Source organism: Danio aesculapii, chromosome 11 (genome assembly GCF_903798145.1).
Source record: "Danio aesculapii chromosome 11, fDanAes4.1, whole genome shotgun sequence".
In the NCBI taxonomy this organism is placed as follows: Eukaryota; Metazoa; Chordata; class Actinopteri; order Cypriniformes; family Danionidae; genus Danio; species Danio aesculapii.
In genome coordinates this window covers 34,947,786-34,975,721 of record NC_079445.1, presented here as the reverse complement: position 1 = coordinate 34,975,721, position 27,936 = coordinate 34,947,786, and the positions used below count along the sequence as shown (strand labels likewise).

At 36.5% G+C, this 27,936-nt stretch overlaps 1 protein-coding gene across 1 annotated transcript in view; it reads left to right on the top strand.

Annotated features, from left to right (window-relative positions):
- Positions 1–22,420, top strand: part of mapkapk3 (MAPK activated protein kinase 3) — a 37,421-nt gene extending 15,001 nt beyond the window's left edge. The window contains exons 2-10 of the mRNA XM_056468593.1: positions 6,868–7,007; positions 10,866–10,930; positions 11,360–11,439; positions 12,808–12,934; positions 16,051–16,126; positions 16,228–16,352; positions 20,043–20,128; positions 20,688–20,768; positions 21,860–22,420. Of these exons, the coding sequence (XP_056324568.1) occupies positions 6,868–7,007; positions 10,866–10,930; positions 11,360–11,439; positions 12,808–12,934; positions 16,051–16,126; positions 16,228–16,352; positions 20,043–20,128; positions 20,688–20,768; positions 21,860–22,015 (936 nt within the window). The 3' untranslated portion in view covers positions 22,016–22,420. The remainder of the gene's footprint in view (positions 1–6,867; positions 7,008–10,865; positions 10,931–11,359; positions 11,440–12,807; positions 12,935–16,050; positions 16,127–16,227; positions 16,353–20,042; positions 20,129–20,687; positions 20,769–21,859) is intronic.
- The last annotated feature ends 5,516 nt before the right edge of the window (positions 22,421–27,936 follow it).

Genomic DNA, 27,936 nt, shown 5'->3' with positions numbered 1-27,936 from the left:
TGGTGGAAAGTGACCAAAATCCAACGTCGAGCCAACATCTTAAACCAACGTCATATTGACATCAAATACTGACATTTATTCGTCAGGTATGGCAACCAAAATCCAACATCTGATAGACATCATAGTGTGAACGTCCACACAACGTCAAGCTGTAACATCATTAGAGGTTATTTGTTTGATTTTAGGTTGGACGTTGGACATTTACGTCGGCCTAACACTCTTCTGTCAATTCGATTTTCATTACCTAACAAGATGCAATGGCCTCACAATGTTGAGGTACAATGTCAATCTGACTGTTGACGTCCTGTGCCTGCTGGAAAAACAGACGATTTTGGTTGGCTAAGATGAAATTTCAGAAATGTGCTTAAACTGTCGTACTATAAGAGCCCAGAAACTTTTAAAAATATATATTTTAATTAAAATAAAGAAAGAAAGATTTCAAAATTGTTTTCTTATTTGCAGTGATGTTTATGATCTATTTTTTCATAGTACGAACAACATTTAAATAAATTCAAACCTTTACAAAAAACAACCTAAAAAGTTTTGATGGTTGCCAGAGTATTACTATGTTGTTCCTACAATGTTTAGGGTAGTCGCCAGTGTGTTGCTATGCAGTTACATGGTTATTAAGAGGTTGCCACGGTGTTGCTGTTTAGTATGCTTTTTGCTGTTTTAGTTTCTAAAGTGTTTTGTTGTGTTGCTATGCAGGTCCAAGAGTGTTTGAGGTGGTTGCCAGGATGTTGCTGTGCAGTTGCATAGTTATTGAGAGGTTGCCATGATGTTGCTGTTTAGTATGCTGTTTTGCCGTTTGCTATTTAGTTTCTAGAGTGTTTGGGGGTGTTGCTAGGCAGGGCCTTGGGTGTTTAGGGTGGTGGCGAAGGGGTTGCTATGCAGGGCCTTGGGTGTTTAGGGTGGTTGCCAAGGCGTTGCTATGCAGTTACATGGTTATTGAGAGGTTGCCACGATGTTGCTGTTTTGTATGCTGTTTTGCTGTTTCCTGTTTAGTTTCTAGGTTGTTTGGGGTGTTGCCATGCAGGTCCTAGGGTGTTTGGGGTGGTTGCCAAGGTGTTGCTATGCAGTTACATGATTATTGAGAGGTTTCCATGATGTTGCTGTTTAGTATGCTGTTTTGCGGTTTGCTGTTTAGTTTCTAGAGTGTTTTGGGGTGTTGCTATGCAGGTCCAAGGGTGTTTGAGGTGGTTGCCAGGATGTTGCTGTGCAGTTGCATAGTTATTGAGAGGTTGCCACGATGTTGCTGTTTAGTATGCTGTTTTGCTGTTTCCTGTTTAGTTTCTAGAGTGTTTTGGGGTGTTGCTATGCAGGTCCAAGGGTGTTTGAGGTGGTTGCCAGGATGTTGCTGTGCAGTTGCATAGTTATTGAGAGGTTGCCACGATGTTGCTGTTTAGTATGCTGTTTTGCGGTTTGCTCTTTAGTTTCTAGATTGTTTTGGGGTGTTGCTATGCAGGTCCTTGGATGTTTGAGGTGGTTGCCAAGGTGTTGGTATACAGTTCTATGGTTTTTGAGAGGTTGCCACGATGTTGCTGTTTAGTATGCTGTTTTGCCGTTTCCTGTTTAGTTTCTAGAGTGTTTTGGGGTGTTGCTATGCAGGTCTTAGGGTGTCTGTTAATCAAAAAATATATAGCTTAAGGGGGATAATAATACTGAGCTTAAAATGGGTTTCAAAACATTTAAATCTGCTTTTATTCTAGCCAAAATAAAACAAATAAGACTTCCTTCAGAAGAAAACAATATTATAGGAAATACTGTGAAAAATTCCTTGCTCTGTTAAACATCAATTTTGACTTGATAACGTTGATAATCGTTTTGAATATTCGTGATTACAACAATGACCAAAGTAATCCTGATTATGATTTTTCCTAAAATCGAGCACCCCTACTTCATAGTTCATTGGGTGTTCTGACAGGTTGTCAAGGTGTAGCTGTGAAGTTCCTCTGGTTATTTATGTGTTTCTATGCAGAGTCAGGAGTGTTCTGGGAAGTTGATAGGGTGTTGCTATGCTGTTCCTAGGGGTTTCTGGGTGGTTGGAAAGGTGTTGCAGTTTCTATGGTGTTTAGAGTACTTGCCATGGTATTCTTAGTTATTTACTATACAATATCTAAGGTTTTCTGGGAGTTGTCATGTAGTTTGTGATAATCTAATATGTGTAAACAATATTAGTAGGGCTTTCCTCAGAAAACATCACTAGTAAGTGTTCTTTGTATGTTTGTTCATTCGTCACCATCAGTCAGAGCTGATATTAATCCTTTAACAAGATTACCCATAAAGCTTATGCAGCAAAACCCAGTGCACACATGTGATTTCATATATGTGTGTGTGTGTGTGTGTGTGTGTGTGTGTGTGTGTGTGTGTGTGTATGTGTGTGTGTGTTATTTGACTCTCTTGCGGTTTTCTTTCAACCACATCTTCTGTTCTGTGTTATTGTTGTAAAAGGAGTTTCCTGACGTCGGTTCCCCTTTGATTCTACAGCAGTTTTTTTGTAGGTGGTTCCTGTATCTGTGAATCAAGACTGAACTATAAAGGTTACTCCAGTCAGACATTTACAAGACTACCCTTGAAACTCCAGCCCACGGGCATCTCTGTTAAATGACTCAAACTGTCTTTCGGCTGCTGTTAGTCGGAAAGCAAACTTTTTTCACCCACATTCACATGCTGTGAACTTAGTTTATCATCTGCACAGACAGAGACGGCGTGGGTGGGGGTCAAATGAAATTGCATGCAGTTCACGCCTCTGCAAGTGGCTCAAACCGCTTTCAGGCTTAATTGGTAGAAATTAAAACCAGAAACCCATTTCTGTTGACTTGCATGTAAACAGTTGCCAAAGTGTTTTAAATTGCGTAAATGGATGTAGAGGGTTTCTTTCATGTGGTGATATCTGCCTGGTTTTATTTCAGTCAAATATAAGTTGTAATATTGCACAATTTACACCAATGAGTAGTAAACACAAATTAAGATGTTGGAAAATTCTCATAGGTCAATACATAAAAGTCTAATACTGCTTCAAAAAATAATCTATGTAGTTTTTAAGCATATATTTTATCATGATTTACAGAGATACCCATTAAAACGTCAACGTAACAATAGTTTTTTTGTCAAAAATGTTGCCAGACATTATTTAAATCAAGAATGATTTTCATTTCATTTCATTTTCCTTCGGCTTAGTCCCTTTATTCATCAGGGCTCTTATCCAGCATGTTTTACACAGCGGATGCCTTTCCAGCTACAACCTAGTACTGGGAAACACCCATGCACTCTCACATACACACTCATACACTACGGCCAACTTAGTTTGTTCAATTCACCTATAACGCATGTCTTTGGACTGTGGGGGAAACCGGAGCACCCCAACCCACGCGAACACGGGGAGAACATGCAAACTCCATAAAGACATTTCAATTGACCCAGCCGGGACTCGAAACAGCAACCCTCTTGCTGTGAGGTGACAGTGCTAACCACTGAGCCACCGTGTCACCTTTCAAGAATTGTTTAACATAAAAAGGCTCAGTATAAGATGGCAACATCTACAGTCTGAGGTATCAAGACATTTGTGCTGCCCATTTCATTACAAACCACAGGAGAGGGCAACTTCTTCAGCAGGATAGCGCTCCTTCTCATACTCCGTGACGTCAGACACAGCGACATTCCAAGATGGCTGCACCCTAGGTTTAAAATCTATAGTAAAACATGTCGTTTTCGGCTAAATGGTTACATTAATTGAGTTTGTTTAATATATTTTCATTAAAGTGGAATCCAATGTACAAAATAAGGTAAACCTGGCTGAGTGCTTCATTTCCCCTTTAAACAGGAGGTTAAACTGAGTGTTACTGCAGCAGAATGTTTCAGGCCCCAAAATACACTATGATGGGATGCATTTGCTATGTCAAGGACTCACTCTGGCCATGTGTGTGATTTCACACTTCAGGGAAGAGAAAGGACGAACACACAGAAAGAGCGATTAACGACTTTCTGTACAGACTGTGAATAGAAATTTTCTTTTGTTTTTAGATGAAACAAGCTGTTGCATAACTGTTCTTCTTCAATGGGCAGCGAGCAGCTGGAATGTGTTGGACTTTTATTAAAGGAATGTTCAGAACAATTCAGGTTCAAAACTGTTAGCGTGTGTGACATAAAAAAGGCACAAAAAAAATGCCTGTCAAAAGTTCATATGGTAAATCTATATTTAAAACAGTATATAGGTAAATGCAACATAGGCTCATTCTGAAAACGTAGCCCTATACACATTTCTGGAGATCGCGAAAAGTATATTACTGCCTTAAGTCAGTAACTTAGGCAGTAATGCAAAGTGATAAATAAGTGAATAAATAGCCTAAAAGAAAAGGACAAAAGGGACCAAAATCAGCCATCAGGTCAAGTGCCCCCCTATGGGATTAAAATACCCCCTCAGTTATGACATCCTGGCGCAGGGCCTGCAATAGCAATACTTTATTGTTTGTAGCGAGAAAGAAACAAAAGCAGAGACCTGGCTGGGGAGACGGCGCTAACATAAATGATCTGTTCTTCACGACACCGTGACAGCGTTTATTATACAACGCAGTTCGTGTTTATGATCATTAATATTAACAACTAATATTAATAACAAATTAATCTTGCTTTAGACTTCACGTTTTAGAGCTTATAGGCGCAATATAGGTTTATTGCATGTACGAATCAGATGAAGAATAATTAAGAGCATACTTTTCCTTTATTGCATCCTTTCCGTAAGGTGTTTTATTTGTTTATTTATTTATTTATTTTTTAAGTGGTAAGGACAATATTCACTGGCAAAAATGTTCCTCCTGTACAACCAACAAATTACGCTTCTGTATGTACCCAAGTAGCCTACCTACCTACCTAATTTATATTTTATGTAAAGAATTAAGAAATAACAAAGCCTAAAGAGGGTGATGCAGTGGTGCAGTAGGTAGTGTTGTCGCCTCACAGCAAGAAGGTTGCTGGTTCGAGCCTTGGCTGGGTCAGTTGGTGTTTCTGTGTGGAGTTTGCATGTTCTCCCTGCATTCGCGTGGGTGCTCCGGGTGCTCCGGATTCCCCCACAGTCCAAAGACATGCGGTACAGGTGAATTGGGAAGGCTAAATTGTCCATAGTGTATGAGTGTGAGTGAGTATGAATGGATGTTTCTCAGAGATGGGTTGCAGCTGGAAGGGCATACGCTGCGTAAAACATGTGCTGGATAGGTTGGCGGTTCATTCTGCTGTGGCGACCCCGAATTAATAAAGGGACTAAGCCGAAAAGAAAATGAATGAATGAGACCAAAGAATTATAAAAATATCCGTACAAACATAAGTGTTTTTTTTTACTTTCGTTAATAAAACAACTCAATACAGCCTATAAATAATGTAGTTAAATATTAAATAACTTTAATATTAACGCGGAGCGGCGCGTTCTCAACTACCTCTTATTTATCACTTTCTCTTTTGTATCAGGCCATTTTTGAAAAGGCCTCTGCCATACATGGCTGACTAGCTGGGCATTTGCGTTCAGAAGACATGAGTTGATTATACGTGGCTGGGTGACATGACCTGAGATGGCTCTGGAGATTTGATGTGCTTGCCCATTTAACGCTTTTTTAAACAAACCCTACAAATAGCTTCATGCCAATTATTGGTTCACCTTTTCATTCGGCACAAATCCAAAATGTTCCCAGATTGGCGATGTAACATTTGGTTATCCAACGAGATTCATGGCTAAACTTGAACTTGTAATACTTGGCAACATAACGGAAATTTGTGTTTTAGAGTGTGTGACATCACGTGCTACCCGCTGGTGGCATGGACAACGCGTTTGGATAACGCGGTTTGACTGTCTCAGCCCTAGGTTTAGGGAAGGAGGAGGGTGGGTCAGTCGATCGTTCTGTCAGTCAGTCATTCAGCCAGGACAGCGGCCTCTGGTGGATTTACGCAAGAACAGCAGTTGTGAATGGCACTCAAATTTGAGATCTAAACAAGCACACACAGCGACCTCTGGTGGATTCGTGAAAACAAAAACTGCACAAAATAGTAGCTCCTGGGATGTATTTAGCGCTCTCCAGACATGTATATAGAGGTACGTTTTCAGAATGAGTCTGGGTTGGATTGTTTTGTTGTTCAGGGTAGGCCCACACGGAATCTGCAGGCGTAGAATTCCGCAGATTTTCAGCCAATCATTGATTCTGTTTATTTACTTGTGTAAATGTGTGTACATTTATATTTATTCAGTTTTTAAATTAATTTCAGTATTATTATTGACTAATATAAAAATATTCATATTATGTGTTTACAATACAGTTTGTTAAGTAATATTTTCTGTCTTTTAGTGGATATATTAAATAAGAGACTTGCTTTGTTTACCAAATAAAGGGGATCTAAATAGATTTGCATTGTAAACATTAAATAAAAGCTAAAAAGATATTACTTTTTATTTCATATATTAAGGTTTTAGTTATAATTTAATTTAATATATATAATTTAATATTTAACAAAATTCTGCGCAGAAATAGCAAAAAATGCCCGCAGATTGCATCTAGCCCTAGTCCAGGGTCACATATCCTCATTTTGTTTGTAATTTTTTAACTTTTTTTAAATGGTTTTAATGAAATCTGTGTTACATATTTTCAGATTTAAAAAAAAAAAAAAAACCTGAATAAAGTCTAATAAATGAAGTCAAAAATAACATTTATTCATTAAGCAAAAACAGAAATTTCTTTAATGCATTCACTCTCAACACTTGATCAGTTTATCCTTGCTAAATAAATGTATTAATGTCTAACAATCTTCTTACACATGAACACTTGACATTTAAATAAAATATATATAAAAAGGTGACGATCTGCTTGTGTTTTCTGATTCCTTTAGATTCTGTACGAGTGTCCTAAAGCTCAGAGGGAAGTTGAACTACACTGGCGAGTTTCTGGAGGGCAGCATATAGTCCGCATCCTCAGCCTCTATGAAAACATGTATCGTGGGAAAAAGTGTCTTCTCATAATCATGGAATGGTGAGTCCTGTCACTGCTAAAATCTCCCCATCATGCTCGGCTGCCAGAAATAGTCCAGCTCAAATAGTACAGTCAAACTCCTTGAATAGTGGCATTTCTTTTTATTCTTTTTGACAGAAATACAACAGGGGATAAAAAGATCTTGTGTCACAGTTTTGTTCTGAATGAAGGTTTCACTTCTCTTTTCCGCTAATAATATCATTTTAAAAAAATTCTCTTCTGGTTAGATTGCATTGTTTCAGTTTCGAGTTTTTAGAACTAAAAAACGAAACCCCTTATTAAATATGCTGGCATTTAAGATAGTGTAGTCTAGTCATCAATATTTATTTTAAAAGATTGTAAATTCATTTAGACTATCAACAAATGTCTCTGTATGTGTTTTTTAATGTAATGTTTTAGTAATATAACTCAAGCAAGAGTGAAATTTTCCCAATTATAAGTGCAAAAGCTTGACTGCAAATGTGTATTACAAAATATTAATTTTGTCAAACAGTTCAACAAACAAGAAGTCTGATTTATCTTATTTATATTTATTTATCTAATTTTATTTCTTATTTTGGCAAATAATTATTTCTGAGTAAATCGTTTGAGTCAGTTATTCAATGATCTGTTCATAAAGACCAACAAAGATCTGTTCATAAAGACTTATAAAGACTTCACTAAATGAATCATTCATTTTGAACAAACCATTTGAACAAATGATTCAACAGAACACTCTTCAAGACACTTGCAAGGACTTTCCACACATACTGTAAATTTTAGCGTCATATTTATTGATCCATGAGAGGCCAGCATATCAACCAAAAAACACACTAAAGTAAAAATATTGTTAAATATAATTACAGTAATATTCCCTAATTTCTTTTTTGATATATCATTTTAAGAAAATATCTGTGTATTTTGATCACTTGAATTTTTGACACTAAATGTAAAAGATTGCAGCTTTAAAGTACACTAAAGCAAAGTACACTACACTTCATATTTTTACATTGTGGGTTTATTATTATTATATGTAGGACTGGTTGGGAATTGATCCAGATGTCTTGATTCAGTTATAATTTCAAGTTGATTCATTTGAATCTTGACTTTATTCACTGATAGCAGATTTAATATAACTCAAAAATTAATCATGAGTTTGCAGATGGTGAGTTATTAAAAAGTAATCAACAGCTACAAACTTGCATATTACAACCCATAAGTGATGTTTTATAAACAAATTTCGGGAGGAGCACGCGCAGAAGTTTCAGTATCAAATACGTCATTGACAATTATTCTATTATCCAATCAGTTCTTGACCAAACCCCTATATATACCAAAGCTGTCTTCCCTGTAGCATCTTACGACTTTAGCATCCCTCCACCACCCCGTCACCTCACCTCTTAAGCATTACAATCCCGGGGGGAGCGTTCTGGGGCCGGGCTAGATACTTCGCTCGAATCCCTATTCCTCTTTGTTTCCTGATAAGAGGAATAACTCGAGTTTGGGTGTCTTCCCCGAGCTCAGAGCCCTCTCCCCGGACAGCACGCCAAATACGCTTTTTTCTGAAACTATTGCAAGTGTGAACTCGTGAAAAACAACCCACCTTGCTATTTCAAATGCATATAATGAGAAACTGAATAAACAATATGGACAAAAGTGCTGTTTGCTGATATTTTTAATCATTAAATGTAATTTATTTGACTGTGATGTTATATTTAACCCATTACAAATTAATTTTTCATGCTCAAAGTCTAGTTTGAACACATCTTAAAAGTATAGTGAAGTGCTTTAAAATGTGCATTTTTTTTAATTCAGCGTTTGACAATCTCAACAGAATATTGAGGACAGGGCAGGACATAGTGTAGCTCCCCCCCTTTAAAAAACATCCAATAGCATTTCATTATCACAGCTCTGTCAGTGAGAGTGGTTCAAATGAAAAGGGAATGAGAAGTGTCTTTGATTGGTCAGAAGATTTGATGAGTAACTGAAGTATGAGGTTTCAAAAATAAAAGTGTTGATCCAATTGGCGGAAGTTACAACCTTCAAGCTTTGGATGTTTCTATCTTCTAAATGTGAATTTTCTCACTGTTTTTGTACCACACTAGCTTGTAGCTTGTAGGTTATATCATTGAGACTATTATGGCCTACCCACCAGCATCAGGAATGCTGTTTCTCTGGAATGTTTTAAGAATCTTCTTAAGACTCACCTTTTTACCGTTGCTTTTAACTTAGTTTTTGTTAATTTTATCATCTAATTGTAATCAATCGTTCATATTTTATTGTGGTCTTTTTATTTTTTTACTGTTTTTATTGTTCTGCTTTGTTTGCCTTGTATCCCTGTTAGCGCTTTGGGACTGAGAAAAGCGCATTATAAATAAAATTGTTATTATTTTTATTATTATTATTATTAAAATGCTGATAACATTTAAAGGGCACCTATGGTGAAAAATCTACTTTTCAAGCTGTTTAGACAGACATATGTGCATGTATGGTGTGTAGACCGTCATATTGGGGTGAAATAAACACACCCAGTCCTTTTTTTTTCAATTTCGCAACATAAAAACGGTGGACCAATTGGAGCGGTTTTCAGATCGACCTCAACTTTATGTAGGAGTGCGGTCCCCCCGCCCACCGAATTGATTGACAGCTGCAGGTATTAACATGTCCTGGTAGTCATGTGTATAATCATATCCACAAGACCAGACGAGCGCAAAGCAACCGGAAATAAAAGGTGTTCACTAGGATCATCAATCATCATCAAATGTGATCAAGAGTAAGTTTCACACGTTTAAAATGTTTTAAAACAGTGCACGTGTGTAATGAATTACAGTGATTTAGCTTAGCTCTACTTCATCAGCACAGCCGCGTGTCAGAACAATTATAAAGGAAGACGCTTCAGTCCCGGTTTCTGGACGTTAAGTCAGGTTTATTTTGTACATTAACATAACAGATCTCCATACAGCAGTGGAGATTAACCTGTATCCTGTCACATTTGCGTGCAAAAAGAGTGCAAAGCTAAACGGGCGCTCTGTCTGTCTGTGTGTGTGTCTGCTCCGGTGTGTGTGTGTGCGCGTGAACTTTATGTGACCCTGCCATGCAACTGCACAATAAATACTCATTGGTAAAGTTCTTACTGTAGTATTTCTCACAAACGCTACGTGAGATCTGCTTCCTTTATGTCTGTCTGTTGTCTGATGCTGCCGAGGGAGGAGATTAAGGCACGCAGAAACGCACGTAGAAACGGTGAGCGGGGAGGACTAGCCTTAAAGGAGCAGTACACCAAAACCGCCACCCAGTGAAAAAATGTATAAATAGGAATTTAATAAAAGGTATAATAAAAAATCTGATGGGTGTTTTGAGCTGAAACTTTACACAACACTTTCTGGAGACACAAAAGACTTATATTAAATCTGAAAAAAGGGCTAACCTAGGTGTCCTTTAAAAAACTTGATCTTAATTTCACAAGACCTCTAACAGACATGAACAGAAAGCCGCAGAGCTTTGATTTAGAGTCGATGTGGTGTTTCATCAAGCAGCAGCTCTGAGTGCTGTATGAAGTGCTGCGATGTGCTTTATCTGAAAGATTAAGTGCTCCTCTCAGAGAGCGACAGTCACAGGCACACACACGCACACACACAGAGAAGAGCTCCAGTCATTCATTAGAGCTCATTTCCGCTCTGCCTTCTGCTTTTGGACGTTTTTGGCAATGTGATCCATTATTTATTAACCATGTAGCTGTGTTAGAAAAAAAATCTCAGCTGGGAAAGGAATGTAACTTATTGTGATTGTGTATTTGTGCGTTAAGCTGGATAATTAGTGAACATGTGTATATGTGTGTGTGTGTGTGTGTGTGCGTGTGTGTGTGTGTGTGTGTGTCAGTATGGAGGGAGGAGAGCTCTTCAGCAGAATTCAGGCCAGAGGTGACCAAGCTTTCACAGAGCGAGGTGAGTTATGTATGTTTTGTAACTTTGTAACACACACACACACACACACACACACACGCAATTGCTTCAAACCATTTGAGTTAAACTAATTTATATGAGTACTGTGAACTTACTCCATTTAAGTTGAAGTAATGAGGTATTTAATGAACTCATTACCTTCAACATTGAGTTCAAAGCTCTTTTTGAATTGAGTAGAATTAACTTTCAGTAAATTTTGAGTTAACTCACTTGATAAAGTGACTGTTGGTCACAGTGTAGTCATCAATATGGTTAAACTTTTGATCTGATAAGGTAATCATTTCAAATGAAGCCACTGTATTGTACACTTATTATTTTGAGGAAGGAATTAAACATTTGGAGATGATTGATGTTCACTGTTCTACTTTAATAATGATTCACGTTTGTATGATTTCTGTCCTGTGCGCACAGAGGCCTCTGAGATCATGAGAGACATTGGCACTGCTATCCAGTATCTGCACGACATGAACATCGCACACAGAGACATCAAGGTGACCAGCGATCCCCTCCTGCTATCTATAACCACATTACATTCAAGACTAAACTGGGAGATTACATTAACAGGATAGTTCACCCACAAATGAAGAATTTACTCACCCTTCATAATCTGATTTTCTTTCTTCTGTTGAACACAAAATAAGATATTTTGAAAAATGCTGGTTGCTAAGATTTATTGATTTCCATGATATATTTTCCTACTATGGAAGTCGACAGTTAACAGCATTTTTAAAACTATCTTCCTTTGTGTTTAACAGGAGCAAGAAACTCAAAAAGGTGTAAATGATAAGGTAATTTTTTCATTTTTGGATGCATTCAGCCCAATCTCACGAAGAAATTTAACTATTTTACGTTTCGTCAGAAAAGTGGCTAATTTGGACAAATTCATGCAATGTAATTCATATGGGATGGCTCAGTGGTTAGCACTGTCACCTCACAGCAAGAAGACCTTAGGTTTGACTCGGCTGGATCAGGTGACATTTCTGTGTGGAGTTCGCATGTTCTCCCCGTGTTTGTGTGGGTTTCCTCCCGGTGCTCCCCCACTGTCCTAAGACATGCGCTATGGGTGAATTTGGTAAACTAAATTGGCCATAGTGTATGAGTGTGTGAGTTGCGGCTGGAAGGGCATCCGCTGTGTAAATCACATGCTGGAATAGTTGGTGGTTTATTCCGCTGTGGTGACCTCTGATAAATCAGAGACTAAGCTGAAAGAAAATGAATGAATGAATGAATGAATGAATTCAAATGAAAATGTAAAATTTTTTTAAAGGCGTGGCCACAAACCCCACCCCTAACTCTACTCTTCATTGGGGGATGAGCAAATCATACATCAGTATGAATTAATAGGAATTAGTCACTAAATCAAAAAGCTACAAATGGGGTATATGCTTAAGGACTTTTCATTTTCAGTCAGTCAGCTCAAGCCCTTCTGGTCATACCATTATAAAATCACAGCAATTGAGGTCTGGTTTCTTTTAAAATCAATGATCGTCACTGCCTGATTGATATATGGTATTTAGTGGGTTTCAGACCAGACAAGAAGCACTGAGTTTTAGCATTTCCTGCTGCTCCTGACGGCACTTGCCTTTAAACAGTCTCGTTTTATGCTTTAACAACTAAATGAATACTCAAGTCCATTTAACTGATTGTATTTGACTTAAATGACATTATCGATGCTGTAAAAGAAACTAATGAAATTGAAAAAAGTCACATGAACCTTTCACCTGGAGTTTATGGGTGGCTTAAATACACTTGCTGTGCATATAACCCATTACTTTTAGATTGCTTTGGTGAACTATCTCTTTAAGAAGCAGTTTATTGTTGGCAATGTCATAAGCATGTGATCTGTCTGTCCTCCTCAGCCGGAGAACCTGCTGTACACTAGTAAAAATGACACAGGAGTCCTCAAACTAACAGACTTTGGCTTTGCTAAAGAGACGTCACTGCATAACCCCTTACAGACGCCCTGCTACACGCCATATTATGTAGGTCAGTATAAGATACACAACACTCTTGTTAGAAGAGACTCCTTTTACACTTTTTTTCACACTTCTTTTTGTTGCGCTATCAATTTGTGTATGTGGATTTCAATAATTACAATGCATTACTTAGACTTACAATACATTTTTAAAGGCTGTTTTGGGGAGTTTTTTTCTCCTGCACTGAGCCATAAATCTCCACTTCAAATACAGCAAACAATATATTTTAATTCATGTCTGTATTCTGAAGGTTGTCACAGAAGGAATTGCTCATATATAATATGTCTGATTACACAATGATCCCTCATTTATAGCAGGAGTTACATTTTAAAAATAGTAGTCGGCTTTATTTTTTTTTTACAACTATTATAGTTGTTTTAAGGCTGTAAAACCCCTCACTACACTATTTTCTCAGACAGGAATTAACATTTTTACACTTTTCTCTCTCACTTCTACCGTCCTTTAGCATGTCCAGAAGTCCAACTTTTTGTGCAATGGTTAGCGTCTTATTCTGCCTTTTGGGTGCTAGCGTGAGTGCCTTTGACGGTGCAGAATGTTTCGTCGACATTATGGTGTGTGTTGTGGAGAAAACTTGCATCTGCAACATACAGTACAGCACTTTAAAGTCACACTGCTAGCGATCAAAGATTTATGTGAATTTGGCAAGCTAAATGCATTCTGTACTGTACAGGAGACATTGCACCAAGGAGATTGATTGACAATAGTCTACAGCCAATCAGGACGCAGAACACAATATGCTAATCAGGACGCAGAACACAATACGCTAATCAGGACGCAGAACACAGTGCGCTGTAAAAAAAAAAGTATGTTTAATTCCTCTAACATAAATCCGCAAAACTGCGACACCATGAAAGGTGAACTTCGTTATGGTGAGGGACCACTGTATTTAAAATGTTATGCTACAATTAATTGTGAAAATTGTGTATTTTCTTCTAGCTTTTTGCAGTATTTTCAGAATTATAACGTGTTAAAATGAGATTCCCAAATCCATTTAGTATTTTTTTATATATATATTTTTATATATATATATGTATTAGCCCCACCCCCCCCCCCCCCCCCCCCTTAAATTTTTTCCCCCAATTTCTGTTTAACGGAGAGAAGATTTTTAAAATATTATATTATATTATATTTTACTTTAATATTAATAAGTCATTTCTAATAACTGATTTATTTTATCTTTGCCATAATGACAAAGTAAATCATATTTTACTAGATATTTTTCAAGATACTTCTATATAGGGTAATTATATTAGGGTATTATATTATATTATATTATATTATATTATATTATATTATATTATATTATATTATATTATATTATATTATATTATATTATATTATATTATATTATATTAGGGTAATTGTGCAAATAAAGAGGATAATAATTTTGACCTTAAAATGGTTTTTAAAAAATGTTAAACTGCTGTTATTCTAGTCGAAATAAAACAAATTGTAACGTGGGGTCTGGGGTATTAGAATCCAAATGCAGAAGTTTTATTAAAGGGTTTAGACAGAGACATCAGTGAGTAAACAGGCGGGAAGTCGGCAGCACATAAGCAGTCCAATCCAGTCAACAAACACAGGGGCAAATCCAGACGACGTAGTGAGAGTGCAGGCAGAGGTTCAGTATAACAACAAACAGTCCAAAACAGAGCAAGAGGGAAAAGACAGATAACGTACTTGATCAAGGCAGGCAGGGTCATACACAGGCAGGCAGTCATGAAAGTCTCTTGGAAAACACTTGGTAGTGCAGGTAGACTAGCAATACTTCGCAAAGAAGCATGGCCTGAGCACTCACTGAAATACTACACAAACAGGAAGTGACTGCAGAGGGAGCGGAGCTGAGTCAGTAGTCGGGCGAGGGCTTCCTCTGCTGGCGTGGCGTTACACAAATAAGACTTTCTCCAGAAGAAAAATATTATCAGACACACTGTGAAAAGTGCCTTGCTCTGTTAAACATCATTTGTGAAAAATGTTTCTAATTCAAAGGGGGGCTATTAATTCTGATTTCAACTGTATATATATATATATATATATATATATATATATATATATATATATATATATATACACACACGCATCATATCACATATATTGTATATACCCATTCCAAACATGTATATTGTATACAGGATATTGGAAAAATCTGACATTGCTATACTTTTGCTGCAATATAGATTGCGATATGAATACAATTTCACCAAATGATTTAAATTGTTATTTTTGGAAAGATTTCATGAAATTAGATTGACTGGGGTGATCAAGTCTTTTTCTATGCAATGCATCTGCATACAATATAAATTACAAGCATATATAAATATGACAGAACACAAATAAAAGTGAATTCAACTTTTGTGCTTTATGATTTTTGAGTCAGTATTCACATCCAAAAATATAACAATAAAAATAATATGCTTATGCTTTCTGTATCTTTTAATCTTTAATAAATAATCTAATCCTGCGATGTGACTATTGCAGATACACACATTGCGATATCGATGTATTGTTCAGCCCAATATATACACATATATACACACACACATACATACATACATACATACATACATACATACATACATACATACATACATACACATATACTGTACACATACTGTACATAAATATTAAAAATATTAAATCAACCACAACTAAAATAAAAGGTTGCCAAACATATTCTCTCAGTGATGCATTTTAACCTCCGTAATTATATCAATGTTCAAATATGAATAATTATATTGTGGTTGAGGAGAAAGCCAGCCATTTACTCCATTTCTTTTCAAAGATCTATTTATATATTTGGAAAAAAGGATTTCAAAGGTTTTTATCTCATTTTTAGATATTTATTTGTGTTAGAAATGTATGCAAATTAGTGCATATTTGATTAAATAATACCTCATTTGAAAATTTAAATGAAACATTTTAGAAAATATTAGCAATTTGTGTAATGTAGTCAGTCAACTGAAGAATTATGAGGATAACTATTAGCTAACCTGTAGTTAAACAAAGATAGAAAGCATGTTCTGTTTGTATATGGTGTGCATAAATAAATAATGACAACTAACACTATCTCTGCTAAAGTAATCAAATGTTGATGTTTTTTTCAAGCCCCGGAGGTTTTAGGCCCTGAGAAATACGACAAATCATGTGATATGTGGTCTCTGGGTGTGATCATGTACATCCTGTGAGTAAAGCTGTCAAGTAAAGCCTGCGCTGTATAATATATAAACTCTTATTCTACTAATTGAGCTGAAACTGATCTGTACTTCTTTATGTTGTGTGAAGGTTGTGTGGTTTTCCGCCTTTCTACTCCAACACTGGACAGGCTATTTCACCAGGAATGAAGCGGCGCATTCGCATGGGCCAGTACGAGTTTCCCAATCCTGAGTGGGCTGAAGTGTCTGAGGAGGGTGAGCTGCTTTTTATGTTTGGATTTTGCACCCAGTTAAATGACGTGTTTGGTGTTAACCACCAGAGGGCAATGTTTTATTTCATTTTAGTTTTGATTGTCATATTCCTGACCAGGCTCTTAGCCAGCCTATCCGCTTGTTAAGTGTGACGTTACTCGAAGCGGCTTCCGGGTCCATCAAACTGTATGGGGAGACCATAGACTGTAAAATATATGGACGGAGTATCCGTGACGTCACCCATAGGTTTCTGAACACTGCAAAAGAAGCTACAAGTAGGCGCGGCCAATCGTCGCCATTTTGTTCGCGCGTCATCGCACCCACGGCGGGATACCAAACAAGGGCAAAGAGGCGGAAAGTGAGAGGAGCTACAGACACCTGCTGGCACTTTGCTTAGACCTGGCAGACAGACTTTACTTTGGGAGAAACGCTTGATACTCTATTACCTGCGACTCGTTTGTGTTCTGACCACATGTGCTTGGCTGTACACTATATCAGTAAAGTGTTTAGACTTTTAAAAACACTGTAGTAATACATTGAGCCACTAAACATTGTTCTTATGACGTTTTTCTACAGGAGGAAAACGCGAATTACTTCCAAACACTTCAGATATAGTCTGTGTGTTAGTAAATGCAGGACTATTGATGAACTCCAGCATAACACTGTATGATAACGCTTCAGATGACTGAACTAGAGTCTACAGCTAATCAATCTGTCACATTCTGGAGTGCTTTACGGGTCTAAAGTAAAATATTAATGATAAATGATCTTAAATAAAACAAATATATTTATAGAGAAAGTATATAACTTTACTCACATGGGAAACGAGGCCACATGAATGGTTTGTGAGCACAATTAAATGCACACAGCATCCCATATCATCTGATGGCAGCTGACTGTGTAAAGCCACATAAAACAACACAAAAATACGATGAACATGCCGTGATCAGTGGCTAATCTGCCGGATTCAGCTGAGGTGAAGTGACGGCGACCAGCGAGACCTAGCTGTCACTCAAGTGGCCACGCCCTTAATTATGCAATCTTAATATAACCTAATATAAAGGAAATGGATGAGTTATAAAAAAATTCACCCCCCTCACAGTTGTCATGGAGGGTAATAATAGCTATATGAACCAAAATCGTTCTTTGTACCAGGCTGTAAACACCTTTTTTTCTGCTGTAAAGTTGGCCATTCTAACAGTGGGCTCAATTGCAATTTGCTCTATTATGGAGCCAGGACTAGCAGAATTTTGATGAATTGCAGTTTCAGTTACTTCTGTATTGGCTTCCCGAGGGAGAGCGGGAGGTTGCCGCTTAGGGGAGACTCATGAAATGGTGATAATAAACATTTACTAAACGCTGTAATACTTTCGATAATCACAATCGCAATATGCATGTCCATGCCTAATATCCGATGGCCAGAAAGTGATTCATTTTTTTATAAATTGTTACAATTTTGGTATTTGTGATGCAGCAGGCCCAGAGATTGTTGTATACACTATGACTTTATATCAAATTTTCTTTAATGTGTGATATGAATAAAAAGTGGCCATAAACAAATATTTTTTCTCAATTCAAATAAGTGGCAGCTTGAACCCAGAAACAGTATTACGTATGTCACCAACACGTCACCACTTAACAAGCGGATTGAAAGGGGTGGTTCTTTTTTCTCAAAAGTGGACTTTTTTGCAGTTATTCAATTTACATTTCTGTTAAATTATGTGGTTCAAATACTGCATTTTAGTGACATATTATACACTGGTTTTTGCTGGATTAGGTTGTTGAATGGTGATCATAACCACACTTTTTGATGCAACATTTTTGTCAAAGTGCTTACCATAGTGTTTATTTACAAATGTGCATTTAAACTGTAAGTTATTACAGTTCTATAAATAATGTAATGAGACTAGAACAAAGAAACATGAAAAAATGTTTTTTTTAAATCCATATTGATTATCATCCATCATTTAAAAACAAAACAAAAAAACAATTAGGAATAACTTGTTTTAAATGAAAAACAGTAGCCTATAGGCAAATAACAAACTGGCTAGCTCATTTCCTCAGTCAAAATTTGTTCATTTGTATAATTAAAAATTCAGTTTTAAAGCCTTTAAAAAGTCTATTGGTTATTTTCACAATTTATGATGGAATGCTGTCAAAAATGGGACAGATGAGCTGGTATAGCAGCCAAATTCTGGACTTTGCCAGTGGGGGTATTGGGTCTTTCAAACCACCCGAACCACTCTACCGGCCTGTTGACTGCATGTAGTCTTTTGGACCTGTTGTATGTACAGTTTCCTGTTTTAAAGTTTAGATGTAGTATAGCTATTGCATTTTATTTTGTATGTGTGTGTGGAGTATTGTTCTTTTTTTGCCCTTCTAAAATTAATTTTTAATGTGATCAAAACGTTTTGTTTTTATTAACATTTTTATATTATTTATAATAAAAAAATTATTAATAATAATTATACATGAAGTTTTCTAATTGTAATTACACACATATACATATGCATAGTGCAGAATCAGATATACAGTTGACGTTTGAATCATTAGCCCCCCTGTTTTTTCCCACAATTTCTGTTTAACGGAGAGAAGATTTTTTCAACACATTTCTAAACATAATCGTTTTAATAACTCATTTCTAATATCTGATTTCTTTTATCTTTGCCATGATGACAGTAAATAATATTTAATAGATATTTTATTAAGACACTTCTGTAAAGCTTAAAGTGACATTTAAAGGTTTAACTAGGTTAATTAGGTTACCTAGGCAGGTTAGGGTAATTAGGCAAGTTATTGTATAATGATGGTTTGTTCTGTAGACTATCGGGAAAAAATAGCTTAAAGGGGCTAATAATTTTGACCTTAAAATGATTTTTAAAAAATTTAAAACTGCTTAAATTCTAGCCGAATTAAAACAAATAAGACTTTCTCCAGAAGAAAAAATATTATCAGACATACTGTGAAAATTTCCTTGCTCTGTTAAACATCATTTAGGAAATATTTAAAAAAGAAAAAAAAAATTAAAACGGGGCTAATAATTCTGACTTCAACTGTATATGATAGATTAATATGTAATATTACATATTAATCGCGACAGCAGAATGAACCACCAAGTTATCCAGCACATGATTTACGCAGCGGATGCCCTTCCAGCTGCAACCCATCTCTGGGAAACATCCATACACACTCATTCGCACTCATACACAACAGACAATTTAGCCTACCCAATTCACCTGTATCGCATGTCTTTGGACTGTGGGGGAAACCGGAGCACCCGGAGGAAACCCACTCAAACGTAGGGAGAACATGCAAACTCCACATGCTCTGGCATTCTGTTTGAATGGGGAAACATCAAATCCTTAAAAATTGCTTGCCAAGCTTAAGATTGAATTTCATATTAGGAATCACCAATAAAATAAACAACAACTGTCTCTTTAGTTTCATTTCTAAACGTCCAAATCACACAAAATCTGCAGAAACTCATGTCTGGTCCAAGTCCCTCCCCCGGAGAATCATCAGTCTATAGCGATTGATGATTGGCTCCTGTACTAGTAGGCGGGACTTTATTCACCATAATAACAGTGACACTTTTCCCCATTCAAAAAGATACGAGTGACTTGTCTTGTGTATTCTATAGTCTTTGTTAAAGCACAGATTTGAGACTAACTGAACTATAATATTTTCCTGCAGCCAAACAGTTGATCCACCAGCTCCTGAAGACTGACCCCAGTGAAAGAATGACCATTGAACAGTTCATGAACCACCCCTGGATCAATGTGAGTGCTTTTCACATGACCGTATGCATTTTATTTCATACATTTATTCTGCTTATCCATCTTTTTACATTAAATTATGAGCTGTACGTCAAGTTTGGAAACTTCCATTAGAAAAAATATGAAACAAAACACTTCAAATAATAATGTTGAGCTACAAATAATCCATATCTATAGTGATAAATGGGTGAGAGGGATGTTTGGCTTTGTAATTTACTTTTATCTCTCAGGATGTTAAGCTTTTAATGTGAAATTATTGTCACAAAGCTTTTTTGAGTTTACCATGTTTTGTTCCTTTGGATTATTTTGTCATTATATATCCTACAGTACAGTAATATTCAATATGCTTCAGTAATATTGCTGTGGAAAGACGTTTTGCGGATTGTTCATGGTATACTTACAGTAATCTGTTAATTCTAACAAGTTCCCTTTTAATATTCAATGAATAATGACAACTTATTGCAACCCAGTTTTTCAAAACACTCCCATAATTCACAGGAAGCATCATGGGAAAATGTGGACACAAATACTATTAAACTGAGACATTTTTCTTTTCTTTCAGCAATCCATGGTGGTCCCGCAGACGCCTCTCCACACCTCACGAGTGCTTACTGAAGACAGCGAGATGTGGGACGAGGTCAAGGTAAGGCGAAATTACAGTTCCTGTCCAGAGTATTACATCCATTTTATTCCATGCTGTTATTTTTCATTCTGATATGCTCTCACAGATATCTGTAATATCATCTGTATCCTCAAGGGGGAGCCACATAGCAGAGTTAAAACCTCTCCGTCCTGTTCAATTTAGTTTGAGTAGCATCGCACTGGCATTATTGACATAATATTTAAAACAATAAATGACTTAATATACAGTAAAATATTGAAATAAAACTATCTACAGCTGTGTGTATATATATATATATATATATATATATATATATATATATATATTATATATATATATATATATATATATATAGTTATAACATTATTAATAAGTATTAATATTAATTACATTAATATTTATATTACAATTTACATGTACATTAAAATTTTAATTAATGCAAACAAAACAAAACAACAACAGCCTTCAATTTAATTTATTTTTATTTATAACCATACAACACTTAAAGATTGCAAGTATTTAGAATATAAATGACATTTAAACATTTACTATTATTTATAAATATATATGCTATTTAAAAATATATTACTAATAGTCTTATTGCTCTTGCTATATAAAATATGATACAATTATGTATAATATATATGGTAGTAAAATAGTAATTATTTTAATATAGTCATATTGTAAATAATGACTAAATATCATATATATTCTTACTAATATAAATAATATACTCTTCCTATTATATATATATATATATATATATATATATATATATATATATATATATATATATATATATATATATATATATATATATATATATATTTATATATGAGCAATATCACATGAGTAGCAGTGCAATGTGGCTTTATATCAGCACTGGTTAGAGGTGTGCGTTGGCTCGAGGCTGCAGGCCGAGTGGCTTAGTGTCCCACCAGTGATGATATACAACCATATCGCACTGCTACGAGTGTGATATTGCATTTATACAACAGTTCAACTGCATAATCATGCATGTATATTTATATTTATATACATTTAACCATTTTTATTATACTCCTTACATCATTTTCTCATTTGTTTCTTCTTTCTTTCCTGTTGGTTTGCAGGAGGAGTTGACCAGTGCATTGGCCACCATGCGTGTAGATTACGAGCAGGTGAAGATTAAAGACTTGGACGCGTCCAGTAACCCCTTACTGAACAAGAGACGCAAGAAAGCAGCGACCGGCGAGAAAAGCGGAGGAAGTGGATGCAGCAGCCAGTGAGAGAATAAACAGAGTAATGACACAACGGAAAGAGCAAGAGCAGATGAATGCAGAGAATACAAACAGACTCTTCAGAGGAGAAGAGAAGGTGAATGGATGAAGGAAAAGTTTCAGAAAAACTGCACGAAATGCACATGTACACAAAAGAAGTGCTTGTTTCTACCACCAGCAGGACTGAAAAAAGCTGCTTTAAAATGCTTCAGTGTGTGTGTGTGTGTGTGTTTACTGTACGTCATTGTTCATTAATGTCTTTTCTGTGCACTGATCTATTATTTGTATGCACTGTGTTTGTCATGTGTGTGTATTTCTATAAGATGTGTCAGTCCTATCACTCCAGAGGCTTCATTGGTTGTTGATTTGGGCTTTTCTTATTGGCCCTTTTAAATAAAAGAAAAATTTAATACATTTCCGGGAGTAATTTTATGTCTGCGCTGGAAATGTTTCACAATATTCATCGTGTTGTGAAATGTGGTACTGTTTTAGTGCAGCGAGTCACTTCCTGAACCCAAAACTCACGTCTGCCAAAAATGAGTTCTAACTAAAATATGTGCCTTCCTTTCTTTTTTTTAGAGGAACTTTCACATTTTTATTTTTGGCAAGAGTCACATGAGGTTTCCATCACCATGGATTGATGCAGATTTTGAAGTATCACATGAGAAACGAGTGATGGAAATGCAAAACTCTGAACAAAAATCTATTCACAAGAAAATGTTTGACACTCGCTTGAGGTGCTTTTGTAGTTGTGCGCAAATGGGAGATGGAAACGCATTTGCTGAATAAATTCTCCATTATGTTTGCGTTGAGGGGCGGCACGGTGGCGCAGTGGGTAGCGCTGTCGCATCATAGCAAGAAGGTCGCCGATTCGAGCCTTGGCTGGGTCCGTTGGCATTTCTGTGTGGAGTTTGCATGTTCTCCTCATGTTCGTGTCGGTTTCCTCTGGGTGCTCCGGTTTCCCCCACAAGTCCAAAGACATGCTGTATAGGTGAATTGGGTAAGCTAAATTGTCGGTAGTGTATGGGTGTTTCCCAGTGATAGGTTGCAGCTGTAAGGGCATCCGCTGCTTAAAACATATGCTGGATAAGTTTGTGGTTCATTCCGCTGTGACCACCCCTGATGAAGAAAGGGTCTAAGCTGAAAAGAAAATGAATGAATGAATGTTTGCATTGCTTGCTATCGATTACTAGGTTACCAATACTACAATGAGCAGCTCTAACAACCTGATGGAAACACACCTAATTTACATTTCGAGATTTTTCTTTTTTTGACGTTTGAAAAGATTCAGCTCCATGTTAGCATGGAAATCTGCTAGTGACACTCACGTGAATCCACCAGAGGCCACCGTCAACTGACTGACCGACTGACTGACTGATCAACTGACCCACTTCTCCTTCCCCAAACCCAACCAATAGTGCTTTTCAAAAGCACCGATTGACGATTTCAGAATGAGCCTATGCTGATTTATTTTTATTTTTTATAATGGATGTCAATGGCTACTGGTTTCCAGCATTATTCAAAATATCTTCTTTTGTGTTCAACAGAAACTCAAACAGGTTTAGAACCACTAAATGGTGAGTAAATGTTGATTGTTGGGTGAACTTTAACTATTTGAAAATGCCTCATGTTAGGCATTGATCTCTCAAATATTCTGCTGTTTAATATTTTGCTTGCCAGATTTTGCATTAGCCAGAGTTAATTACCCTTTCAGCTCATTATGATGAAATACTGGCAATTCCCACGGGACCTCATGGTGTGTGACGATTATTACTCCTAATACACTGAGTAGTTTCTGAGAAGGAATGTTTTCACGAGTTTTGACATTAAATGGATCCTACAAAGCAGGCAGTGTGAATCACTCTCTCTTTTTATGTAGTCAATCAGGCACTGTGGTTTATAAATAGCACTTTATCACAGCGGATTGGTTCAAAGCAGGCATTAGTCTAAGTCAGGGGTGGGCAAACTCGATCCTGGAGGGCCAGTGTCCTCCATAGTTTAGCTGCAACACTAATTAAACACACCTTCACATGCTATTCGGTGTCTTCAAGATCACTAGAAATCTATAAGCAGGTGTGTGTAATTAGAGTTGGAGCTAAACTGTGCAGGACACTGGCCCTGCAGGACTGAGTTTGCCCACTCCTGGTCTAAGTCTTTAGACTTTTACACACCTGAAACTTGTATATAGCACTTGTTCACTGCTGCTCTTATAGTTGTGTAAATTTCTTCCTTGTCCTCATTTGTAAGTCGCTTTGGATAAAAGCGTCTGCTAAATGACTAAATGTAAATGTAAGTGATAGTGATCCACTTTCTAGTGAGCGTATTTAGATGAGCACTTGACAGTGGCCTTTCCCCTGGTTTCAGTGCTCGTCTGCCTCAGTCACTCACTTGATATTTGAGTTTGAGAAACAAGTGTCTGTGCTTGAAAACTATTGCAGTTTCAAAACATTATGTTGAAATTGTTTCCTTTTTTTAATAAGAAGCCATCTCAATCACATGTGTGAAAACTGATTTTTTGTTATATACAATAAAGTGATCTTAAAAGTCTTTTTAATATAAGGTGCTGTATGTAAGTTTTTGACTTTTCTAAAGCATTAAAATACCATATGTTTGCAGATATTTTAGAAACATGCCAAGTGAACATTCTTGTTTATCTGAAAAAAATGCTGAAGTCAGATATTCTGCTCTGAAAATGTGCGTCACGTGCCCAAACGCAGTCTTTGTTTTGGTCAATTAACCCGCCCACTGCCACTTTAGCCAATTATATTTCAGCACCCCGGGTTGCCTTGGTGGAAAACAGCGTATTTCATTCATTCATACAGAAATGCAACCTCCAGTGGACAGTAGCAGACTCCGAATGAGACGCAGATTCAGAGTTCCACATGAGTCTATTAATTAGCAAAAAATATAAATATTACGAATGTACACATTAGGTGAGCAGGTTACATTGTAACCATGTGTCCTAACAACACGCTATGTGACGAGATAAGCAATTTGGCTAGTTGGACCAGACAAAACACGAGAGAAATTTAAATACAGCCATTCAGAAGAAACGAAATGGTAAGGTTTATAATCTAATTAATACATATTAAGCCTCTTTAAGATTATTAAATGTAGATGCTGAATCACTGATGTGTGTTGGTTTGCACTATTTTACAGTTCTAAAGTTCAATTTCAAATGGTTTATTTTATTTTCAAGATCTGAGGTGAACTATCTGCTGCTGCTTTCAGTAGTATGGCAATAAATGTCATGTAAAATGGCATTCAAACTCACATTATTAGCATTTAACACTGAATAAAGCACATGAGGTGTGCCTGAGGTGATTAGTTTGTACTGTTGTTCAGCTTAGCTGTGTCTATCGCAAATTCAGGTGTTGGTTAGAACAAAAACTGCTTTTAATATGGAAAATGTTCCTTCTATTGCATGCCGTTGCTTTTATTCAGAACACGACCTTTAGGCTATAAAGCCTTTAGGCTCGATAGTTAGGCACGCTCCTGTTGTCATCAATCTGGCAACCTGTGCTTGTGTGTTTTGAACCAGGCATGCAATACCTAGTTCAACCACTGGGTGTCAAACTTACATACTGCACCCTTAATCTACACTAAATGTGCGTATTTATTCCATTAGTTGTCTAAATTAAAATATAGTAGCATATTTTAACAGCACTAAACTTTATAAAAATAGTTACCAATGTAATATTTATTTCTTTGCGGAGTGGCTGTTACACCCAGATGGTGTATTATTTGGTAATAATTCAATGGAGGAAAGCTGGAAGCATTCAGCGCAGTGATATTCAAGTATAATGTGTAGTATAACTGATATGTATGTGTATATATATATATATATATATATATATATATATATATATATATATATATATATATATATATATATATATATATATATATATATATATATATATATATATATATATATATATATATATATATATGGGGGCGACATGATGGCTCAGTGGTTAGCGATGTCACTTCGCAGCAAGAAGGTCGCTGGTTTGAGTCCCGGCTGGGTCAGTTGGCGTTTCTTATGTGGAGTTTGCATGTTCTCCCTGTGTTGGTGTGGGTTTCCTCCGGGTGCTCCCGTTTCCCCCACAGTCCAAAGACATGCGCTATAGATGAATTGAATAAACTAAATTGGCTGTAGTGTATGAGTGTGAATGAGCGTATGGATGCTTCCCAATACCGGGTTGCAGCTGGAAGGGCGTCAGCTGTGTAAAACATATGCTGGATAAGTTGGTAGTTCATTCCGCTGTGACAACCTCTGATGAATAAACGGACTTAGCCGAAGGCAAATGAATGAATGAATGAAATGTTTAATTATATTATCAGTAAATAGTTTTGATAACTTTTACTAAGCAATAAAACCCCCTGAAACGAGTGTATATGTAACCCTGCCCGTCCTACACCACCCAACCCACTCCGAGCTGGATTTGAACCGGCAACCTTCTGAATGGGAGTCAAGGAGGCTAAAGACCATGGCCGCTAGAGCTTGACGCTAGAGCACCTTTAGAGGTCAGAGGAGTGAGGTTTACCTGCACAGCTCTTATTAGTTGGCCTCCAGTTATATATATATATATATATATATATATATATATATATATATATATATATATATATATATATATATATATATATATATATATATATATATATATATATATATATATATATATAGTTACCATTTACCAAAATATGAATGGAATTAAAGCACCCCTTCAATCACATCCATGTTTTATTTTTTAGTAAATGGTATAATGTTGTTTAAATATATCTTATTATAAGTTTAAATTATACATAATTCTTTATTTTTTAATGTCACCATACTTTAACAAATCTACATTTCAATAACCCTATGGTCAAACTACTACACTAAACTGCAATCTCTTTAATTTGCATAAAAACACAAATTTTCAGTAATTAGCATAGCGTCTATGTTTGAAAGGACTTCAGGGCTGGATCTCTTGCTTTAGAGCACGTCCGCTGTGAGGGCCAGGAATAGGGGGAAAGATGTGTGAAGCAGGGTCTGATAATCACCATGGCCTTTATGAAGAATGTTCTGGACACACACGCAAAGGTCAGGATCTGCTGTCACAAGATGTGTGTTTATTTCCAGCCTTCACAACTGTCTTACTTATTATATAATAAACTATTTTCCTCCCTGATACTGTAAACATTTTGAGCGTCTTCATGTTTGAGTAGATAAAAACACATCGCGCTGTTTGCTGGCGAGATTACGAGCTCCAGCTGACCTGTGTTTGTGTGTTCACCAGATCACGTTTACATCCCGTTTCTCGACCCTTCTTCATTTCATGCCCTCATCACAATTTCATGTCCTGCTTTGTTCCAGTCTGGAGTGCATTTTCCAATTACAACAACGTAACTTTCGGTTTAACAACCATATATGAAGAAACGAACCAGTCGACGGGAATTTGAGATTAAAGTCCTTGTGGATTCAAAATGTACTGTTTGTTTTGCTAGCGCACATTGTTATTCTTAAAATGAATTATTAATCCGTGCAAGTTATTCCACTGAAAAAAATCTTTGTTTTGGTAACCAATTCAATCAAAGTCTGACCTTTTGTTTTTGCGTTTGTTAATTTATTACTACTAATATTATTAATTTATTTTTAATTAAATTTGCTGAACATTTCCAATCAAATGCATAACAAATCTTACAATAGGATATTCACATTCACAAGGGGGTAGCGGACATTTTAAAAGTGTGTGTGTGTGTGTGTGTGTGTGTGTGTTGGGGGTGGGGTTGGGGGGGGGGGGGATGCAGCTGTATGAGATCATACGTTTATATAATTATTAATCACCTGTTTCTAAATGGTCTGTCTCTAAAAGTGAGGGGGGACGTATACGTCATGGAGGAACAGAGTGCATGACACTGATTCCTGACAGACGAGTCCC